At 47.9% G+C, this 22,091-nt stretch overlaps 9 protein-coding genes across 9 annotated transcripts; 5 read left to right on the top strand and 4 right to left on the bottom strand.

Moving 5' to 3' along the window:
- The first annotated feature begins 2 nt into the window (after window positions 1–2).
- LY89DRAFT_679441 (uncharacterized protein) lies at window positions 3–1,192 on the top strand. The gene has a single exon (XM_018213872.1). The coding sequence runs from the start codon at window positions 497–499 to the stop codon at window positions 1,040–1,042; it is 546 nt and encodes a 181-aa protein (XP_018078619.1). The 5' UTR covers window positions 3–496; the 3' UTR covers window positions 1,043–1,192.
- A 1,281-nt stretch (window positions 1,193–2,473) lies between these two features.
- Window positions 2,474–3,430, top strand: LY89DRAFT_16726 (uncharacterized protein). The gene is made up of 4 exons (XM_018205540.1): window positions 2,474–2,515; window positions 2,581–2,915; window positions 2,962–3,128; window positions 3,178–3,430. The coding sequence occupies exons 2-4, from the start codon at window positions 2,698–2,700 to the stop codon at window positions 3,375–3,377; spliced, it is 585 nt and encodes a 194-aa protein (XP_018078618.1). The 5' UTR covers window positions 2,474–2,515; window positions 2,581–2,697; the 3' UTR covers window positions 3,378–3,430.
- An 837-nt stretch (window positions 3,431–4,267) lies between these two features.
- Window positions 4,268–5,766, top strand: LY89DRAFT_776408 (uncharacterized protein; the record flags this gene model as incomplete). Its single annotated transcript, XM_018222043.1, has 1 exon — window positions 4,268–5,766. The coding sequence occupies exon 1, from the start codon at window positions 4,360–4,362 to the stop codon at window positions 5,764–5,766; it is 1,407 nt and encodes a 468-aa protein (XP_018079056.1). The 5' UTR covers window positions 4,268–4,359.
- A 1,562-nt stretch (window positions 5,767–7,328) lies between these two features.
- Window positions 7,329–12,898, bottom strand: LY89DRAFT_16699 (DNA-directed RNA polymerase II subunit RPB1). The gene is made up of 3 exons (XM_018205536.1): window positions 12,408–12,898; window positions 7,533–12,346; window positions 7,329–7,483 (listed from the first exon to the last, which is right to left on the bottom strand). Exons 1-3 carry the CDS (start codon window positions 12,762–12,764, stop codon window positions 7,450–7,452), a joined length of 5,205 nt encoding a protein of 1,734 aa, XP_018078617.1. The 5' UTR covers window positions 12,765–12,898; the 3' UTR covers window positions 7,329–7,449.
- Window positions 12,899–13,739: 841 nt separating this feature from the next.
- On the bottom strand, window positions 13,740–15,380 carry LY89DRAFT_572908 (glutathione reductase; the record flags this gene model as incomplete). The annotated part of the gene is made up of 4 exons (XM_018208667.1): window positions 13,740–14,173; window positions 14,232–15,070; window positions 15,128–15,152; window positions 15,242–15,380. The coding sequence occupies 4 exons, from the start codon at window positions 15,378–15,380 to the stop codon at window positions 13,740–13,742; spliced, it is 1,437 nt and encodes a 478-aa protein (XP_018078616.1).
- Window positions 15,381–15,899: 519 nt separating this feature from the next.
- Window positions 15,900–17,464, bottom strand: LY89DRAFT_16637 (WD40 repeat-like protein). Its single transcript, XM_018205530.1, has 2 exons — window positions 17,013–17,464; window positions 15,900–16,969 (listed from the first exon to the last, which is right to left on the bottom strand). The coding sequence occupies exons 1-2, from the start codon at window positions 17,372–17,374 to the stop codon at window positions 15,922–15,924; spliced, it is 1,410 nt and encodes a 469-aa protein (XP_018078615.1). The 5' UTR covers window positions 17,375–17,464; the 3' UTR covers window positions 15,900–15,921.
- On the top strand, window positions 17,305–18,204 carry LY89DRAFT_776404 (uncharacterized protein). The gene has a single exon (XM_018222042.1). The coding sequence runs from the start codon at window positions 17,649–17,651 to the stop codon at window positions 18,117–18,119; it is 471 nt and encodes a 156-aa protein (XP_018078614.1). The 5' UTR covers window positions 17,305–17,648; the 3' UTR covers window positions 18,120–18,204.
- Window positions 18,205–18,435: 231 nt separating this feature from the next.
- On the bottom strand, window positions 18,436–19,953 carry LY89DRAFT_776403 (uncharacterized protein; the record flags this gene model as incomplete). Its single annotated transcript, XM_018222041.1, has 2 exons — window positions 19,068–19,953; window positions 18,436–18,998 (listed from the first exon to the last, which is right to left on the bottom strand). The coding sequence occupies exons 1-2, from the start codon at window positions 19,852–19,854 to the stop codon at window positions 18,436–18,438; spliced, it is 1,350 nt and encodes a 449-aa protein (XP_018078613.1). The 5' UTR covers window positions 19,855–19,953.
- On the top strand, window positions 19,946–21,781 carry LY89DRAFT_727292 (uncharacterized protein; the record flags this gene model as incomplete). Its single annotated transcript, XM_018219137.1, has 4 exons — window positions 19,946–20,125; window positions 20,183–20,519; window positions 20,655–21,377; window positions 21,435–21,781. The coding sequence occupies 4 exons, from the start codon at window positions 19,946–19,948 to the stop codon at window positions 21,779–21,781; spliced, it is 1,587 nt and encodes a 528-aa protein (XP_018078612.1).
- Between the last annotated feature and the right edge of the window lie 310 nt (window positions 21,782–22,091).

Here is a 22,091-nt window from a genome sequence, read left to right as displayed (position 1 = left end):
TTCTTTCGACCTCTTGCGATCTTTGAAACCTTCAGACGCTTGACTCCCACAATCTCTTCTTTGAGATCTCGAAATATAAGTACTCAAGTACCCCAGTATGTCGCATAATAAATCCTCTCGTCTTGGATCGTTCCAAATCCTGGAGATCCCGCAGAACGTGCGGCGAAAGACTCGAATGATAGGTGCCGTGGTACCATCTGAGTCTTGCACAAACCCTTTCGACAGCTAGGCGCCTTACTGGGACAATCCTCGATGGAGCAAAACAGAAGAAGACAAGAAAGCCCTGAAAGAACTCCAAGGCGCCATCGATTTTTTCTGGAAACCCAACACAAAGAAAGGTGGAGAGGGAGTCAAGTTGGAAGATGTCATCGCTACACGAGGCGAGTCCGCAGACAGTGCATGGAAAGTGCAGCTCACGGAGGCTCTTCAAGGATATGCAAACAAAGCGGTGAACGAAGATGTCTGGATTGAGGCAGGAGAAGTCGAGATATATACTATGGATAATGCAGATGGAGCTATCCGCACACGCCTGGGTACTTGCAAACCCTGGAAAGACGAGCTACAAGAGCTCTATCAGAACGACAAGCGCTTGGAACCCACCTATTACATCATCACGGGTGTTTACACTTGTAAAAACATGAGAGTTGGCTGGGCCAAACAAAAGATGAATGGTGGAGGAGTTGCGGTCGGCGTGCCAGGACAGGCTATTGCAGCAGCGGCTGGTGCTCCCATTCCAAACAGCGCAGCTAAGCTGCTGGACATGACTGCGAAATATGACAATGTCAAACAGACTGACACCGAAATCTCTGCTCGTATACCTCAAGAGATTATCTTTGCTTTCCGATATCACATCCTCGAGCTCGCATTCGAGGAACAGCCCGCGCAGAAGCAACCTAACATACTGACCAAAGCCTATCATAAATTCATAGGAAGGTCTGGATCGACTCGTGTGTCTGCTCACAAGATTATCAAATCGGTGTCGCTAGGACCGCCCGTTCGAGGTCCAGGGGCTATTACTGCCTATGGGAGCGATGAGGACTAGGAGGATGCGCTGTATTGGGAGGAGCCTAATTATATTCTGGCTGACCTCAGTAAGAAAGGAATTCAAAAGGTATAGAGAATTTGTGACGAAGGCTAGGGAGGGGTGTTGACAGTTGCTGTAATGGTACTCATTCGCATTGCGAAATATTTTTTCCCCACGATCTAACTCATCATTCGATGTACTAGCTAGGTAGTATGGGCGGAAATAAAGTAGTCGATGATCAGTATTGGATGCCCGTGAGCGTTAAGACACAAAATCTGAATGACAGAAATCACTCGATTGGATTCGAGATTAAAGTTCACTTGGCGGTGAGAGAAGTTTGCTGACGAGAAAATTGGAACAGATGAGGCTGTTGAGTCGGAATTTTGCATTTTCTGATGCTTTGTAATTCGATTGCGCTTCGAGTGTCAGAGAACTTCTTACACAGCAATGTTCTAGACCACGCTGCATCTCTTCAAAATCAAGTTTTCTAAACTCGCAAAGATCTCGAATCTGCAGCACATAAATGAAGTCCGTGAGTATTGGATACAATCGCATTTGCTAACGAGGAACGCGCTGGTTTAGAGGGTCGCTTAATCCGGCATTGACGGAAAGGGGTAAGAAGACGAGGAAGTAGTGTTTGAAACGAAGGAAATGAATCCGACTGGAAGTTCTAGAAGGTTTGAGTGTGCGACGTGGTGTGCGGGGAATGGCTGTCTGGCAGGAGGGATGGGATTGATGAGAGAAGGAGATCGAGATTTGAAAATCGGATTCGGGCTTCAAGTTTTAACGTATTGCGAGAGTGTGTTATTAATTACTCTGGAGATCGGATACGGGGCTTTGCTTGTTCTTAATTGAGCTCATAGCAGACGAAGTACCTAGGTAGGTAGGCATCGATCCAAGATCAGAGTCACGTGAGAAAGTATCCAAGTCGTTCTCCTTGTTTTGTTCCTCTAAGTAAGGTCCATGAGTCTGAGCGCATCTATGAGGTATGTTAGACCTCATATTTCTTGATATCTTAGCTCAAGGTTTATTTGAGCAGACCGGGACTTTCAAATCTTTCGACATGTACTATCAAGCGGTGAGTCTAAAACCGTTGCCGATTTCAGACGACAAATATCCTCCTCTTTCTCCCACCACTTCTGCAGCATCGATCGACAATCTGCATCAAATCCCATGCCATGCTCGTACCTTTCTCCTCTTCTCAGGAATCCATCCGAACGAAACGCTCTGTTCCAAAATGCGGTGAGCTTAAGGTTTGTCCCGCAATTAGTTGATCGCACAAGGATCATCTATCACGGGTTCAAGACACCGACTCGTGTCCTCGCTTCCTGTTAGGCACTTCTGCATGAGAGCGGGAGATGAGGATGGGGCTGGGCGCCTTATCCGCAATCCTTTGTTGTCTGCGGATCCCTGAGTTGATGAAATGGGGTGACGTTCCTAGACAAGCCGAGTCAAGGACTGCTGGCTTGGGGATCGTTGTGAGTTATGGGAGTAAGAGGAACCGATCCCGATGAGAGGGAGACGTTGGGGCTAATATTAGAGTCGATTGAGTTTAGGGAGCTCTCTTTTCTTGTCATCTCAAGTTATTTTACTTTTTGCACTTCTCCGCAATATCTATGTCTTGCTGTTATTGTTGATGTGGCTTGTGACAAGCTTAAAAAGAGAGAAGGACAATGTCCAAGATCTCGTTCACGATCGCATTGCCTCATGATGGACCGAATGGGAATCGAACACCACAATTTTTTATATCGACGAGCAATAACACATATCTGAGCTTTAAAGGGATGGACTACAAGGGTGCGAGATTTGGCAATAGCAATGCGACAAGTGGATGGAAGAACAGATTCGAGTACAGTGTTGTGGCTGCCAAGGGAATTACGAAGTTTTCGATGTGAATTGCATTCTTATACGTATTGTGTGGATGCTGACTGGGGCAGACAAATGAACACTTCTGTGATACTACCACCTCTATCATGGGGCTTACCTGGACCCGCTCCAAAAGCGAAGAAGGAGGAGAAAGAGAAGCGGAAGTCCAAATCCAACGGATCAAGTCGAGGGACTTCTAGCTCAAAGTCGTCTTCGTCAAGGTCGTCGAGAAGTAGCTGTCAGTCACTACACCAATGCATACCTAGGATACTGACTGACGACAGCAGACGACAGTAGGGAAGGTCCGAGGCGTAGCGGAAAGCGACACGAACAACCTAGGTTGCGAGATCACAGTCCTCCTAGACGACTCCGCGATATTGAAGATCAAGCTTATAGAAAGCATGGTCAGAGAAGAAGAAGAGAATCAACTCGAGAGCACAGTCCTGGTGTTGTTGATCACCTCGACCCCTTCGACCCCGGAGAATGAAATCGTTGGCACGATTCAACAGTGGCAAGTTATGTGAAATTCTGATATCACAAAGCAAGCGAGCGAGGAGTATGGGAGTTGTTGGTTTGGAACTAGGAATGGAGTTTAATTTGCAGCCTTGATGGTCAAACAAGGCCTGAACAGTTGGAATTGAGCAATATGATTCCGGTCGTTTTGATTCCAGTTTTGTGTCGTGGAACTGTGTGCTGCGCTGAGTTGGATCTCTACGCACCACAGTGCTTTCTACTCCTGCAATTTCCATATATACACCACTATCTGACTTGGCGTACATCCTCTCATCTCTCACCAAAGTTTTGTCTTGACGATGATTCTGTTCTTTGGCATGGCAATGAGTCGCACCTTCCAATCATGACTGCCCGTTCCCTTCAAAAAATACCTCAATCTTCCTTCCTCATATGATAGACTTAGACCTACTCTTGTATTCTCGCCGTCCTCAATTCGATCTCTCCATCTTCGCAACATCTCAACATCGCAACATCATCAGAACCAGTAAGTCAGCAGCGCATCCCTAAATGCTTGCAACAACTTCTGACTGTGCGCGCAGATTGGAGTTGTCTTTGGATAGTCAGCTATCACGACTCAGTCATCACATGGACGCAAAACTTCGTGAAGATTACCGTAAACGACTCGATTCATACTACTCTCGTCTTGCTACAAAAAGAGAGACCGCATCGAAGCCCGCATCAGACGTTCAGCAAGAACAGATTCAAGCACCACAACCAACATCTTGCATGCCTGTTCGGGATACCAAGTTCGATCTCCAGCAACTTACCAAAATCACCTGGCCAAACAAGCACGCTACCACACAGCATCAGTATCGGTACTTCCCCAAGAGTACCGCTACTCTTATAAGTTCCCCTTTGAACGCAGACGCAAACATCTTGCGTCCCTTCATATTCCCTCCGGCGAAGAAGACAAAACTCCCAGCAATCCACAAAGTATTCCCCGAATTGCATATACGATGGCAGCCAGAATTCCGGCGCCTTCATTCTTCCCCCTTATACCACCCGATGCAGGATCACCGATGAGAAAGCGTGTGGATTCGTTTTTCGAGCCTTTGCCCGGTTTGATGGAGAAATTGACAACTCGCGGGCTTCCTCAATCACCGTCCGCATCTAAGGATGTCAAGACCACTTCAGGGTCTAGAGATCGATTTCATTTTGAACATGATGAACAGGCCGAATACAGCCAGATCACATCGAACATCAATCGAAAGATGCGCGAAGACGGCGAGGATTGCATCATGGGAGAAGAACCTTTGGACACTTGGAAAGGAGATCAAGACACGGCGTATTCAGTTGGAAAATCCCTTGTTGAGATTATTGATTCTGCTGAGCCATTGAACGAGTTGGCAGTGAGAAGATTCATCTTCCGCCACCAAGACTTGCTTCCCAGGAAATTGGAGACAAACGTTGATCTTATGGGAAGGGTATTGACCGACTTACTACAAGTCGATTTGCCATGTCCACAGGAGCAGTTGGGCGCAACGTTTGATTACCCCATCAACCTCGAAAATGATGCTAAAATCAAGAAAGGACTGAGAGAACTCATGAATGGTCAGGGCAGTAAACGTATCGAAAAGGACCTCCTGTCGCTGGTAATGGTAGAGTCGGCGGTTTTAAAATTTTACGATAAATATGCTTCACAGTATAGCAAGGAACCAGCCGTCATTTTGAGACGAGTGCTGATCGACCTGAGGGCTGAACTTTTGGTGGAGAAGAGACAGTGTGACAGGGCAACTAAGCAGCAACAAGATCAACAAAAGCGCGAAGCGTTCAAACAAGCATACACCACATACCATAAGATGCTCAACTCAGGCAGGTCGGGTACAGAAGCAATGGAAGTAGTAAGAATGGAGCAGAATGCCGATTCAGAGGAGGAACAATTAAGTCCTCAAGGAGAAATGAACAGTTCGGCACTCTCTGACTGCGACAATATCTATGATGATTCCGACGATGAGATGAGATTGGAGGAGTTTAGTCCTGTACGTCAAGCAGTCCGACACGTGGAGGATCATTCACAAGTTTCGGTGGCCCGTTCTGCGATTTTGCATCAGGCGAAGACTGAAAATGATTATCTGGGTGATGCAACCATGAACGACGATAGTGACGAAACCAGCATCGACTCTTATGGTACCAATGATTGGATCGACACAGATTCGGGTGAGGACGAAGTGAAGACGAGGGGAAGAGCACCAGGCAGTCCTCCGAAACGGCGTATTGTTTCGAGGGATCGAAATCCTTCTCCTCCGAAGAGGGAAAAAGTCTCAGACACGAAGAGTCGGGGTATCTATACTGAAGTCGAAGCTGATATTACTCCCAAGAAGAAAAAATATGTCATTCCAGCGAAAAAAATACACTCCTATTAAGATAGTGCCAACCACACCGAGGCCGGCTTCGCCACCATCGGTTACAAGGACACAGGCAAGAAGAAATCGCACCCGTAATGGGCTTTGCTAAGAGATGGTTGCGTGGTGTACTGTATTTGTATATCTTGGCAGTGAACGAAGTATTCGGGAAGTATTCATATCGAGAATGTCGTTGACGAGTGGTCACGGGAATACGCCCCAAGGTATTCAGATGCTCGACAGACGACAGTTTTGTGGTAATTTTCCTTTTCAACAGTATGTATCATCAGGAAGAGATGGAGCAGCAGAAAGCATTGACATAGGCATAACGAAGAGGACTTCCTCCGCGTGATATGCCCCCAGGCATAGATAGGTATAAGCATTGATAGCAATAACACATTCATTCTTTCCACAGGGACATCCAACACATCAATTCACGTGAGTGCCTTAATTCTTTTTGTTGCACGTCACAACGACGCTAAATTGTGGCTGCACATGAGTTCAAAAATTGGCTCCTGAAACTTGAAGATTCTAATCTCTAGCAACAACCACTATGCCAGATACTAAAAGGAACGATCAAAAGTTCAATTAGTGCTTAAAGACGCAACCCCAATTTTTTTGAAGAGATTTGATTAATATGGTGGAGAAATATTCCCGGATTGGAGACGCGAAGAAGAAGAGAGGGCTCCAAAGGTGAGGTCTCTACAATGTACCCCCTGACCATGTATTAGCTTGCCAATAATACAGAGGTATGCTGCTTCAACTTGAAGAGAGTGCACAAGCAGAATTCGTATTAAGATTCAAAGTCCGTCGGTGATTCAGTACTCTAATGCGGCGTAAGTTCTCTCCTCTTCAAGTCAAAGTAGAGTGAGTAATCGAGTGGCAAGAAACTAATATTGGATCAAGGGAGTGCACTGTAGCTGAAGGTGAGACAGAGAATCTTGAGAAGGAAACAGCAGTATAGATCCTTGAGTGCACAATTGAACCACCGTATGTAAAGAATACAAATATGATCCTATGGGTGGTCGACACTTTTGTTCCCCCGCGATTCCTGATAGGTTGCGCCACTTGGCATCCATCAATAGCTTTGTTTCATGAACTTCTCATCACAGGTCAATGATCACACTGGAAGGCAAAACATGTTCATAAATGCATTCAGATTTCTGCAGCTGCATCTATGGATCTTATCCAGTTTATCGTAAAAGCGTCTTGGTCGTTCGCTCCCTACCACATCAACTCTCCCCTTCTCTCCTCTCGCTCTCATACAGTGTCAATCTGTTCTCTGTCCATCACCTTTCTCTGGAAAAAAAGTCACAACGCATATCTAAAAGCACACGCACGCACGCAAAACTGCACTGCTTGCTCCATCCACCACCACGCTCTCAAAGCGAAAGCTTTTCTTTTCCCTCCCCTCCCGTTCCATTCTTTCTTTAAATTCCACGCGGTCCTTCCAGTTCCTTGAAAATGCAAATGTTCCCAAACGCCGTCGTCGAAGAGGACCAATCTGATCAGGAGAAACTCAAGCTCAAGTGAATGATTCAAGTAAACGGCTGATGAAAGACCGATAAAGCAAATCTTATGTGCGTGTCCCCGAAACAAAAGGTAACGCGAAAACCCCAAACGCCTGAATGCAAATCTTCTTTTTTCTTTTTGTGAGACGCTTCGTATTGTTGTACATTGAAAAAGGTAAAGGTCGCAAAGCTCCTAAGAGCGGGGAGATGTAGGCGAGAACTGGGGACTATGTATTTGTTAGCAGAGATCAAGACGAGGCAAATATTGCAACTGACCTTGTTGGTGAATAGGAAGGGCTGGTTGGGGAGTATTTGGGCGACGTGACAGCACCCTGAGCAGGACTGGTTGGGCTCCAATTTGGCGAACTTGGACTGTAGACTGGGCTTGTGGGAGATAAGCCTGATCCTGGTGAAGTCTTGTTCGGTGAGAAATTGGGCGAAGATGGGCTGTAGTTTGGCGATGTGGGTGAATAGCTTGGAGAGGTGGGGCTGTAGTTTGGAGAGCTTGGAGATACATGAAGGTTGGGAGAGGTTGGAGAGTAATTTGGTGATGTCGGTGAGTATGAAGGACTAGTTGGAGACACAAAGGACGGTGATGTGGGACTGTAAGCCGGCGAGGTTGGTGTAAAAGCGGGTGAAACTGGCGACCACCGAGGAGAAGCAGCATAGCCAGGGCTTGCACCACCCATGAGAGGTGAGGTTGGACTGTAACCAGGGCTTGTTGGCGAGAAACCGGGAGATACTGGGCTCGTGCTGAAAGGTGATGTTGGGGAGTAGTGAGCTGGGCTTCGGGCCGAATATGGGCTCTGGCCTCCTTGGCTGTACGCATTCGGGGTGTAAGATGTCTCGAAGCCACTGGGGGTTTGTGAGCCACCAGCTTGGATAGGCGAGAATTGCGACTCGTAATTTGGTGTGCCACTGTAGCCACTCTCTGAAAGAGGAGACCCAGTATCGTAAGGAGTAGCAGCACCGCCATCCGCACCCTTGACCGTGAGACCTGGCATAAGACCCATTCGTCCATTGTCAGACATGACAGTCTCAAGCATCTTTGGATCCAGAAGAACCTCGAGCTCACCAGTTCCCATGGGTGCCAATTGACCAAGCATAACATTTTCAGAAATACCGCGACAGTCATCCAATTCACCAACAGCAGCAGCCTCGAGCAGGATTTCGACTGTCTCTTCGAAGGAACATCTCATCAAAGCACCAGTATCAGCACGATTGATACCATGACGAGTAATAGCCATTAGATGACCACGAGCAGTCATGACATCAACCAAGAGTGCAAGATGGCGATGGTTAACATAAGAACCATCGAAAGCTAACACCTGAGTCAACTCGCGCATAAGCGCAGAACGAGTAGCTTCAATGCCAAAAACCTCAAGAACTTGCACGAAATGATTCGAGTAGGTACGTGTGGTATCTACACCAGGTACAGCCAAGACAGCAGCAAGGGCTGTACCACTAGTATCAAGATACCACTCTTCACAGCGGGGATCGCCCTTCTTGGCAAGTAGACCACCTTCTGGTGTGGTGATGAGCTTGGTCTCTTTGTTCAGGAAAGCGCGATCAATACCATTAACACCACGAAGAGTTAAGGAGGCGAGAAGATGAGCTTCGAGACGCTTGAGCATGATGTCTTCTTCGACGTCATCGTCATCATATTTCGAGTCGGGTTGCTTGATCATTCGAATACGAATGACCTGCTCTTCAGCGTTGTTGTCACTGAAGATAACAGCCAGATCCTTCTGGTAACTTTCCTTGATCTTCATAGCCACATCTTCGACCTTTAGACCCTTGTCCAGCATCTTTTGACGGTCAAGAATAAGACGAAGAAGCCATCTTGACTGGAGTTCAGGTGCATCGTGATGGTCCTCAGGAATGATGAAGTAAGACTCAACCATATCAACATCAGCATCAATCGTTGTATTGGTGATCTCGGGGTCGTGGTAAATCTCTGTGGCAGCAGTGACGGAACGCAAATTGGTATGCTCGACAGCACTTCGCAACAATTTGGCAGTTTCTTGCCCAGCTTCTCCACCTTCCTGGTACACGACCATAGAAGGCGTCTTGATGTTGGTGGCAATATTGAGAATTTCCTTGAGACGAGGCACACCAAGAGTAACGTTCTTAGAGGACACACCTGCGAAATGGAAGGTGTTCAAAGTCATCTGGGTAGCTGGCTCTCCAATAGATTGCGCAGCCAAAACACCGACCATCTCACCAGGGTTGACAAGAGCTCTTGTGAAACGACTCTCGAGTTCGCCGAGAACGTGTGCGAATGCCAACTTGTTCAGGCGCATATGCAATGCCACACGCTTGAAAGCAAGTCGAGATCGTAATTGAGCCTTGATCAACAGCGTAGCGTTTTCTTGAGCTTCTCGTGACAAATCGTCCTCACCACGGACAATAACCATACGATCCAGGAGTGCTTGGACCTGAGGAATGACTTCGGCGGGGTGTAAGTCACTACGCTGCGAGTCATCGACCTTGAAAAGTCTCTTCGCACTATCGATGATTCGAACAACATTCATAGGAAGTTGCATCGCCTCGTCGTCCTTCTTTCTGAGATTGACCCATCGCAACATCTCACGATCCTTGTTCAGCTGCTCCCATTCTTGATCCAAGAGTTCTTGTATAGCGAGATCGCCAGAAAGGTCTTGTGCATGCTCCAAGAGCTCGGAGTTGATGGGATTGCTGTCATCCATGACATCAAGACGATAACGCTCAGCGAACTTCTTGTCATTCAGATTGATGGAATCAACGTTCTGCTTCTCAATGTGAACACCGTCAAGACCATCTTCACCATAGACGAATTGAACAATATCGCCAAGAGAATTTCTAACCGTGCCGTCGTACTTCGCCATAACATCTTCGAGAGCCTTGACAAGACGACGTTGGATGTAACCAGTTTCGGCAGTCTTGACAGCAGTATCAATAAGACCTTCACGACCAGCCATTGCATGGAAGAAGAATTCAGTCGGCGTCAAACCTCGGAGGTAAGAATTCTCAACGAAGCCACGCGATTCAGGGGAATAATCATCCTTGGTGAAGTGGGGAAGAGTGCGATACTTAAAGCCGAAGGGGATGCGCTTTCCCTCAACGGACTGTTGACCGACCAAAGCTGTCATTTGAGAGATATTGATGGTAGATCCCTTGGAACCTGAACTGGCCATGGTGACAGCGTTGTTGAGATCCTTCAAACTCTTTTGTGTTCTGGTACCAGCTTGATCACGAGCTGTGTTCAATGCCTTGGACACTTGAGACTCAAAAGTCTCACGAACGTTCATACCAGGAAGCGACTCAAGCTCATTGGCGGTGGCCATTGCGGTGAGCTTCGCGACTTCATCCTTCTGAGTCTGGATTGCATCTTCGATCTTGTCGATGGTAGACTTGTCAGGAATCGTGTCACCGATACCGATACTAAAACCATTGTGGAGGAGCCAGTAGTTGACAACGCGTTGACAACCGTTGAAAAAGGCCATTGCCTGTTCCCATCCTTGTTCGTTGAAGATGATATGGATAATACCACCACCAGTAGCTCCAACGTTCTTCTTAGCAAGAAGACCGAACATCAACTCTCCCTCGTGAATCAGCAGACCGTCGTCCTTCAACGGAGCGTCCTCGCGCTCTTCATTTGGCATGTGAAGGTTGACAATCTTTGGGATGATCATGCTGATGACTTGCTTTCCAGTCCATCTTGGGCGAGGCTTGAGAATGGCTGGTTGAGGGATCACGCCATCCCAATCTGGAACCCAGAGCAAGATATTCATAAGATGCTCCTTTGTAATGAATACATCACGTCGGCAAAGCTTGTAAACACCGGCCAATGTATCTTGCACGATACCCATCAGAGGACCGTTACGTTGAGGAGAGACGATGTTGAGTGGCACCATGCAAAGATTCATGACTTCAGCGCGAGTTTCCTCAGTCTGTGGGACGTGCAAGTTCATTTCGTCTCCATCGAAATCGGCATTGTAGGGCGAAGTGACAGACAAGTTGAGTCGGAAAGTCGAATAAGGCATGACCTTGACTCTGTGACCCATCATGGACTCCTTGTGCAGCGAAGGCTGACGATTGAAGATAATGAAATCTCCATCAACAATGTGTCTCTCAACCTTCCACCCATATTCCAAAGAGATGGCACCTGCACGCTTGTGATGTCGCAGATCGATACGAGTTCCATCGGAGCGGATGACGTACTTTGCACCAGGATGCTCGTTCGGGCCATTCTGCACAAGTTGATGCAGCTTGCCGATGTTGTAGGGCGTAACAGTCTCAGGATAAGTGAGGGTACGAGCAATGCTTCGCGGTACACCAACTTCGTCCAAGGACAAATTTGGGTCTCCAGTAATGACGGTACGCGCAGAAAAGTCCACACGCTTACCCATCAAGTTACCACGAAGACGACCTTCCTTACCCTTTAGACGAGCTCGGATGGACTTGACAGGTCTACCTGACTTCTGCAAAGCCTGAGGGACACCCGCAATATCGTTATCCATATATGTAGCAACATGATATTGTAGCAACTGCTCAAAGTCTTGTAGGATATGCGCAGGAGAGCCCTCTTGTTGTGCCTGCTTGACGTTGCCGTTCGCACGAATGATATCACCAAGCTTGTAGGTCAAATCATCTTCTCCGCGCATGCCCGTGCTTGTGCCGTCCATGGAAATACTTGGTCTGACCGGTGGAGGAGGAACTGGAAGGACTGTGATGATCATCCAGTCCGGACGAGCGTAATCGTAGTTCAGGCCAATAGCCTCAATCTCTTCCTTAGATATGCTCCGGAAGACATTAAGTGCCATCTCTGGAGTAATTTGTCTCTTCTCTGAGGTTGAGCTTTCATTCTCTTCGTCCTTTGGCATCTTCCATGTACCCCAAAGCTGCAGAGCCTGTTGGCGCACTTCGGGCTGAGTATTTCCACAACCTCCATGAGAACGCTTCACAGCTTCCTTGGGATCGCCACCGAACTCATCTTCATTAGGGACATCGCTGTCGCAGATCATCTTCGGCTTGCAAAGTCGCCAGATCGTATCGAACTTACGCTTCGGATCTCGAATTTGAACAGCTGCATGGAATGCCGGATTGCCCTGAGGGACCAATGTCAGCACAAGATTCAAGCACATCCGCCACCCTATCGGGCGAACTGACTTTATCTAGCAATACTTTACCACAGTTGTGGCAAACCATCTCCAGCAGCTTCTTCGTCTTCTTAATAAAACCTGGGTGAAAAACTGGCTTGGCGAGCTCAATATGACCGAAATGACCAGGACACTCAGACATGTTCTGCTCGCAAGTAGCGCACTTGAACTGTCTGTCGATAGAACCAAGTCGAGGATCGTTGAGTCCGCTTTCTCGTGGCTTCAATCGACTCTCGTCCATGGTCTCGGGGTATAGGATATGAGCCACGCTCATGTTCTTGATCTCCTCAGGCGATAACAAGCCAAATTGTACCTCCTGGATCGTGCGCAGCGGCGCATCCGAGTGCGTGAAGTTGAGATTCGCCATCTTGATGGTTTTCGATTCTCGATCGGTGGGTATTTGGGGGCAAAGGGATTAGGGGCGCGACAGCGGCAGCAGCGCAGTCGTAACTCGAGGGAAGTCGCAGAAAGGACTCGAGGTCGCAGGTTGATGGTACAGACAGAGGAAATCTATGCGCGCGATAGAAAAGAGTGTCGTCGATGCGATGGCGCTGGAGGCAGCCAGGCCAAAGGGCCAGTGGGAAGCCTTCAAGAGTCCGACCGTGAGCGATCCAGCGAGGCGACGGCGACGGGGAAATGAATGTGGTGATCTTCTTTCTCTCCAGAAAGACCTTTCGAAAGGAATGCGCGATATCTTACACGCGATTCCTGAGGGTTGGTAGTGGATGGCGTTGGTTGAAAAGGATGGTCGCGTCGACGCAAAACGAAGGAGACTTTGAAAGTTCAGAGCCGCACTAACGACGGCGGCCGGATGTGGACTAGTCACGACTTGTTTCAAGGCAACACTGATCCAAGAAAATCTTTTCTGATACGCTGTGATTGAGTCCGACGTGATTCAGCCTGTTCAATGTCAGCGACTCGATCTTGACTGGAGATCTTTTCACCCCTTTCTTTCGCAGCAGGAAGCAAGTTTTTCTCAGTCACGTGTAACAGCCAGACAAGTTGGAACATGCGCTCCTTTGTCAGCTCAGCTGTCCAGCTTCAAACTCAGAATCATCCTTTGTCTCTAATATCGGGCCTGAGATGAGGATGATCTGAAGTACCCAAGAGCTGTCTTTTGAGACGAACAATCCAAATATCCCCCTTTTCTTACCGCCGCCACTGTCTCGTGCCGAGGATTTGCTTGTCTATTGTCCTTGGAAAGGAGGATGTCTCAAGCTTCAGACTCGAACTTCAATACATGATTGCAGATTATAACATTCTCATTGCACTACACTTTACCTTCAAATGGTATCCCCAGATTATCTCAAAATAAGTCGTTCAACCTCCTTACCTCGTTGACCTACTTCATCGTCACAATTTCCTCCGCACTAGTAGGATGGATAGCGACGCAAGCATCGAAATCCCTCTTTCTAGCTCCCATCTTTACAGCAACTGCGAAACCCTGCAGCATTTCACCCACACCCAAACCTAGCAAGTGCAAACCCACGATCTTCTCTTCTGGCCCTTCACAGATGATCTTGAATTCAGTTGGATTCTTCTTATCCTCTTCTGGCGGGAAGAACCAGTAGAACGTCGCAGAGACTTTCGACTGGTAAATCTTGATGTTTTCTTTTCCGTATTTAGAAATAGCTTGTGGCTCGGTGAGGCCGATCGTGCCGATTTCTGGGTGAGCGAAGACCACTGTTGGGACGTTTTCGTATGGAAGAAAGGAGTTCTTCAGATGTGGTGGGCCGAAGAGGCGATTTGATAGATGTCTTCCTGCTGCGATGGCCACTATTGTAATTGTCAGCATGAAAGTTCAGACTTTGAAGGGACATTCAAAGAAGTGTACCTGGTGTTAGTTCCATCTGTCCTGTTACGTCTCCCAGAGCGTATATTCCGTCAACATTAGTGTTCTGAAATTTATCCACGGCAATGTAACCCTTGTCTCCAAGCTTCACCCCCGAATTTTCCAATTTCAAGCTCTCAGTCTCAGGTTTCCTACCCACGGCCCAGAGGAGCTCATTAACAAGCATGGTCTCCGAATCCTTCAAGAACAGCTTCAACACCTTCTCATCCCCCTTCCCATCACTGACTCTTTCCACCTTCTCAAACCCCTTGTACCCTTTATGGATCTTGACTCCAGCAGCTTCGTACCGCTCTGTCATAATCGTCTGAACCATTGGGTCAAAACTCCTCAAGAACGTCTCTCCACGGATAAACATATGAACTTCAACCCCCATCGCATTCAACATCCCCGCAATCTCAACAGCAATATACCCCGCCCCCACAACAGCAATCTTCGAAGGCAACTCCTCGATATCAAAGAACCCATCACTAGTGATCCCAAACCACGCTCCCTCGATCTCCTTTGGGACAATCGGATATCCTCCTGTCGTCAGACAGATATGATCACTCTTGACCCTCAACTTCCCAGACCCATCTACAAGCTCAATGTCCATCTCTTTAGGAGTAACGAACGATGCTGTGCCGCGCAATAGCTCGATACCCTCTCTCGACCAATTCCGGTCATAAGCCCGATTCAAACTTACAATCTTCTCATCTCGTCTCTTTTTGAATGCCGGGAAAGAGAACGGGATATTTGCTGGCGTCTCAAATCCATAATGTACGGAATCTCTGAGAGATTCGGCTACAGATGCAAAGTTCCAAGTCATTTTCTTGGGGATACAACTGCCAATCTATGTCAGCATTCTGTGCCCTGATTAACAAACAAAGGAAAGAACTTACCCCACATTAACACAGGTACCTCCGGCTAAAGATAGGGGCGTTAGCATTTTCCTTCTTTGTTGTTTCAGGAAAAGGATAAGACAATGTCTGGGAATAGGAAATGGAAATACCTACATTTCCCATTCTCCACCAACAAAGTCTTCTTTCCATACCACCCAGACGCTCTCCTAGCCGTGGCACTCCCACCACTGCCTCCCCCAATCACAATGTAATCGTACTCCTTCACCTTCCCTTCCGCTACATTTGCCGCCATTCTTCTCTGCGAGCTGGCACGTGATCTAGGTAAGCTGGGCCTTGGAGCTTTGACATGCGATGTTAAGAGAGAAAGGCGAGGAGCTGCTGGAGGCATTTCCTCGAGAGCTGGAGGAGTCGACATTTATGTGTTGATAATTCAGCTGTGCCATGTTGGGAGGACTGAATGGGATGCTTGTCCGGAGGCAAGCGAAGTGTTGAGTAAGCTTCATGCGTCCATGCTGGCCAGGCCGTTGGATGAGTAATTTTGGCACTTTACTACATGCGGCACTTGAGCAACTGCGGATTGTCAAGAGATTATTTGATTCCAAATGTACTACTTTATTTTCCCCGAGTTGCATATCAAGATGCAATTTTGCCCCATTCGGCCCTTCCGCGCCATGCAATGCAATATGGTATCCCAGATCCGATCCACAACGCCAGTCTCGTCCGTAAAATAAATGCCTACTCAAAGTCGCTCGAAGGAGTCCATCGAGTCCTGTCTCTATTTTCCCACTAGGAAGGAGCACCGACAAACCCCTCAGAATGTGAGCAATACACCTTCAACGCCTCTTCTTTGTCTTCGACTTCCTGTCATCACCACTCGCCACCGCATCTCCTTCCAAAGTATAATCTCTACCATCCGTTGGACTCTTCCTCCGCATTTCACCTCTGCCTATAGCGATGAATTCTTCCTCGCCATCGCTATCATTAAGATCCAGCTGGACAGGCATTCGGAAAGGATTCTCCTCTTCGATAATGCTACCCTTGACCGGCTCAATTGTCAAGACATCGATATCTTCGTCCTCAAGATCCAATCTTCGCTTGTGGATCTCCTCTTGTGGATGGATATCAAATTCATCTTCGTGCTCAATGTATTCGACATTCTCCTCAACCTCAACGAAGTCGGGAGCCAGAGCAGACCATCTTTGCTGCGGTATAATGGACCAGATGTGTATTCTTCCTGTTTCGAGACCACACGCAGCAATGAGGGGGCGATGAGGATGCCATTCAACAACACCGTGCTCCTCCTTCGGACCTTCAAGAATCTTGACCAAAGAGCCGTGATTTCGTTCCCAGATGTAGATATCGTGGTTGTTGTACGTACTCGCAGTAACATACTCACCTGTAGAACTGAAGCATACATGGTTCCAGCTCAACCGATTGACCACGTCCTGGAATTTGTGCTCAACTTCCATATCGATCGTGTCTGGGTCAAGATCTGCGGCTGTGAGGTTGGGAAGTTGTATAGTTCGAATAATTCTGTCCGATGCATTGAGCACCACATCTCGCCCTGAACTCGTAACTCGTAAATAGATGACCACACCCGAGCATATCTTGGTGGAATATATCGTAGTCCTCGTTGATAGCTCTATAATGTTCAACCAGCCCTTGCTCGTTCCAGATATAACATGCTCGCCCGAGGCAGTGAAGACAACTACAGTCGTATTTTGCTTCGCATCCTGTGCGGCTTGTTTATCGGTTGTAGCTTCGTCCTCATCATATCTCGTTCTCTTCGGTGCAGATGGAAGGGTCATCTTGATCGCTTCGCGATTCGTCGCATCAACAAAGAGGGGTTGGTCATCGAAAAGAGCGACCACGAATTTGAAGCTATTTGCATTAGTCGTGTCTTCCCCAGCACAAGAGAACTTACTGATTCCAAGGATGTAGCTCTCCAATATAGATAGGAGCTTCAAACCTCACACTCCGCACTATACTACCGTCCGAAAGATCCCAGATATTGCACTTCCAATCTTGGCTGGCTGTGAGCAGATATCTGCCATCTCTTGACCAACTCAGAGACTGGACCTGTCGCGTATGACCTTTCAGCTTGCGCGCGACTCCATTAGTCTCGACGTCAAAGATCACAACTGTGCCATCGACGCGGCCAGCAGCAAGGAAGTCGCCTTTGCGATTGAATCTAACACAAGTCGCGTGGCCGCTGCGGAGACTGCCTGTTGTAGACTCTGGGTAATCTTGGGCGAGTACGAAGGGATCGACGAGGGAGAGATTCATGTCGCCAGAGTTGATTGAATATCGTTGAAATCGTGTTGTCGCATTGAGGTTGGAAGTAGTTGTGTTGACAAGGCTGGCGACTTTTTTCGAACCAGGGTTTGGCGCGAGGCTGAAAGTGAGGGCCACTCACCACGGCACAGCAACTGAGATACAGTCAGACTTTCTCTTCCTTCTCAATTTTTGAAGACTACAAGATCTTTGTCGCTCCTTTGATCATTATAAGCTAGAGCAAGTCTCTTCGAGATCCCAGACTGTCCTTTCTGCTCATCTCACAATGGTGGCTCACATCCCTCTCTTCTATCGGATCGTCTTCCTCTATATCGATCCCTTGATCTGCCTTTCAGGAATCTATCTCATGTTCTTCGACCACCAGACCTTCGTTGTGAATGGCACTCCGAGTTCTTTATCGGCCTCTCTCTCCAAGGTCGACCCTCTAGCAGCACATCTCATCATGAACATTGGCCTGTATTCGATTTGCATTTTCTCCTTGCAAGTCCTCCTCCTTCACCAATTTAAAGACGCTCCGAACGGATTGAATGTGAAGCTATGGCGTATCCTCATGTTCTCTATCTTACTGATAGATGTTGGACTTATATATGGTGGATATTCTGTGAATCCGAAGGCGTTCTTGGATTTTGGTGCGTGGACAACTGGGGATTGGGGGAACAACGGTATTCTGGCTGCACTTGTTGTGATTAGGAGTGCGTTTATTTTGGGTATCGGAGGAGTGGGGAAGAATACTTGAGTTTGATTCATGACTTTGGGACATGTTATTCTCCGCTCTACCACTAATTGAAGACTCCCCTCTTCTGCTGCTTGTCCTGGCGACTTTCATATGCTCTAAGTTGCAAAAGTTCCTCAGATGAGCAACCAACGTGACGGGCTGCAGGGTACAATTCCCATATGAATCATCGACAAGTGTCGAGTGATTAAGGTCACAAGAAAGTCTCTTCTCTTATCATACAAGCTTGAATAAACTTCTTTCGACGATACCATCTAACCTTGTTATCCTATCATATACATTCGTTATCATAACACTCTATCCATCATCAAAAACACGCTCAAAAGCTATCCACTCTCCTAGGAGCAAACGGCACACCCTCTTTACCCCTCACTTCATCCACCACCCATCTCATCTGTCCATTCGGATCTCTTCTCCACCCATACGCATAATTCTTCCCCAATTGCTTGATAGCCTCATCCCTTTCTTTCGTCTTCACCATCGATAGACTCTCAAAGTCTCTGCTCATGCCGGTACCAGCCACATAAGTCATCACCGCCGCGATAGTATCGGGCGGTCTGGTCAGCATTGGTAGCTTTCTCCTCCAAACATTTACAATCAATAGTTGTGCCACCATTAAGGTCAGGATAGCGAGACTGAGAACACTCCAGAATAGGAATTCGCCGCGCTGTTGTCCTGGCCTATAGGGTAGTCCGGCTAGGGCTATGATGAGGAACTCGGCAGCGAGGCCGGTAAAAGCTACAGATGCGGCTGTGAAGTGACCTTTCCACAGAAGTGGAAAGAAAGCGGTTATTGGGAATGTGTGTTTCCGAAGCAAAATCGTCGGGTCTGGTTCTGCATCACCTCGTCCGAGGTCGATATATGGAGTGAAGGTTTGCATGTCTGCAAGCACGGGTCAGTGTTTGAATAGTGTTTGAATAAGGAGAAAAGAATAAGAAGTGAGGTACATACCTCGGAACAGTCGTCCCCAGTAAGACGAGACGAGCGTACCAAGCACAGCCAAAAAGATCCTCATCCCCGTCCCTGAAGCAGCGGCCGTAGCCAAGAAAACGACCTGCGTTTTATCTACACGACTCAGCGCTGCACACGTCAAGCCCAACAACGCCAACAACAGCATCGCGAATACAGTATCAAAATAGAACCTATTATTCCTCCAATCATTAATGAAAGGGATCTTCTCTTTTAAAGCCCCAAGCTTCGAGAAGAACCCATCTTTCCTTTGTCTCCGCTGAGCCATTTCCTCGGTAGACATAGGCATGATGCCAAATTTCACGATCCCGCTATCAGTCTGGAAATTCCCTAACTTGTATTTCCTCCCTTTCAATCTCCTGCGAAGTTCCGCGACTGTGAGATCAGCTGGGACATTGGAGAATTCTTCTTCAATTCTCGGATGCCCCATTACGACGGCAACTCCAGCAATGCTGGTTGGATCCGCACTCAACGAATTCGGCTTCCTCCACCATTGCGAAAGCATGAACAGGAGGGCAATAGCTTGGATGATCAGAGTAGTGATAATCACATTGATGACCCATGGATTGGCGGACAATCTAGGCGGACAAGGAACATCTGTGCAGTACGACGTATCCAAGAATGTCGCACCGGCCGTGAACCCACTGCCAAGATTCGCAATTAGCATAGCTAAGTTGATCGGAACTGCAATTCCAGGCGAGCCAGCAAGAGTTGAGAACGGTGCCCCGCCTGGGCTTGTGAGCTGGCGGACGGGTTCGTGAAGGAGCATTGTTTGATAGAAGGGAGTGAGGAATTGTACAAATATGCGACCAGCGATCACAGGGACGTAGTTCCCTACTACAACTTGAGTTATAGGGAAGATGTCGAGACCTGAATTGGTAGGAACATCGGAGCTGTTTGTATTGGGATTTCCTCCGCCCCCACCTCCGGTAGCTGAGGGCGAGAGCGTTATTCGACTACCTGGTGGGAGGGTGCCTGTGGTTGAAGCCTCGTCAGATTGTAGAAGACTAGCTAATGAATCTGTGGATGAGGGTTGGCTTGTAGGCGATGGTGTTGAAATAAGATGAGCGGTTGGAAGGGTTGCAGAATGCTCGGAGGTTGATAGTGGTGTTTTGGAGGCTGAATCGATGGATGCGGACGCAAGTGTAGAGATTTGGGATGATATGCTTGCTGAAAGAGAAACTAGAGATGGTGACACGGAAGACGTAACCAGTGTTCCTGGTGAAAACTTCGGAGTTGGTGACGCTGCCGGTGGAGTCGTTGGAGGAGTGACTGAAGGAGGGGTGTTACTACTTGGAGAAAGAAGAAGTACAGGTAATGGAGTTGTGGGTACTGGCAAGGTCGATATGGACGTCGTTGGGATTAAGGGTACCGGCGATGTGGAAAGAGATGGAGCAAATGTCACGACGGCGAGCGAGGAGGTTGTTGGGACCAGTAGCGTACTTTGAGTAGAGGAAAGGGGCAAAGGCGTCGGTGAGACGACCACAACCACGGGTGACAGAGTTGTGGACGACAGAGATTTGCTAGATAAAACCGAGGATGTCGGTACAATTAATAATGTCGGGGTAGTCGATAATATCGGGACAGTTGATAATATCGGGACAGTCGATAATGTTGGGAGAATCGATATACTCAGCGATGGTGTTATAACCGAAGATCCTGGGACTCCTGCAACACTTGGGTTGGAAGATGTGGATACGAGGACCGGTATTGAAGACGTGGGACTGATAATGATTACTGGCGGCGGAGATATCGGGGCTCCTGAGCTAACTAAACTGGAAGAACTTGAAAGCGTGGAGCCGAGAATTAATGTACTCGACGAGGACAGTGCAGGAAGCGACGAACTGGTCGATGGAGACACAAGTAAGACTGGTGGTGGTGAGGATGAGCTTAGAGGAGAGAGTGTGCTGCTCGGACTCGACGTGCTCGGCAAATATATTGAAGTAGGCGAATTGGTCGGCGGTGTGACCACTACGATTGGCGATGCTGGTGAGGAGCTGGTGCTCACAACAGGCAGGCTTGAACTAGAGCTTGGGGTGCTGCTTGGAGGGGCTGTAATCGGAATTGAGCTATTCGATGAGATAGTAATCCCGCATCCTCCTATGGAGGCAAATATAGTCGTACAGTTGATGATCGGCTCTGGTCCACCGCTCGGATCTACAGTCCCAGTGAAGAATCCCCCTATCGAGGCTATTGCTGCTCCGACGTTTCCTGCAGGCGGGATAGTGGTGCATACAACTTCTGGGCTGAGGCAGGAGTTGGTGCTAATGGGGATGCTAGAGGTGGGAGTGGGTGTGATCTGACTCGACGAATTCGAAGAGAGTGTTGATACTGGAACACTGCTCGAAGAATTCGAGGAGCTAATCGTCCTGATTGGAAAACTGGAAGAATTGGACGAGAGTGTAACTCCACATCCAGGTATGGTAAAGAAAGAAGTCGCACAGTCTGTTGCCAGTTGTCTTCTTCCAATCACCTGGGACGTTGTACAAGATACTGCGCTCGAGATGCAAGATGGCAAGCTGCTCGTTGGCGTTATTATCGGGGTTGAGATGGGAGATGTTGAATTAACACCACAGCCTGGGATGGAAAAGAATGATGTTGCACAATCTGTCGGGGCCTGTCTCTTGAAGAGGGTGTCTGGGCAAGAAACTGTGCTTGTTATGCAAGGTGGAAGACTGGTTGGTATTGTAGGGTAAGAAGTCGTGCTGTTATCGACAGGAGATACGATATGTATTGGCACCGACGTTGTTGGTGGTGGTTGAGTGGATGAGATAATAGTGACATTGTGTACGCTCGATGTTGGAGTGACCGATACCAGTGTTGACGAAGGTAGACAGCTGGCTTGTGTGGAGAATCTGGTGACACAATCGGTTTCTCTACAAAAGACAGTGCTCGTTATGCATGGATTAATGCTCGAGGTTGGGGTTGGGATAACTGAAATAACGATTGATGAAGGAAGGCAACTCGCTTGCGTTGAAAATAGAGTGACGCAGTCTGTCTCGACGC

The sequence above is a fragment of the Mollisia scopiformis genome (assembly GCF_001500285.1).
Source record: "Mollisia scopiformis unplaced genomic scaffold LY89scaffold_1, whole genome shotgun sequence".
NCBI classification, from domain to species: Eukaryota; Fungi; Ascomycota; class Leotiomycetes; order Helotiales; family Mollisiaceae; genus Mollisia; species Mollisia scopiformis.
Note: the sequence above shows the minus strand (reverse complement) of the source record. Positions and strands in the feature narration are given on the sequence as shown.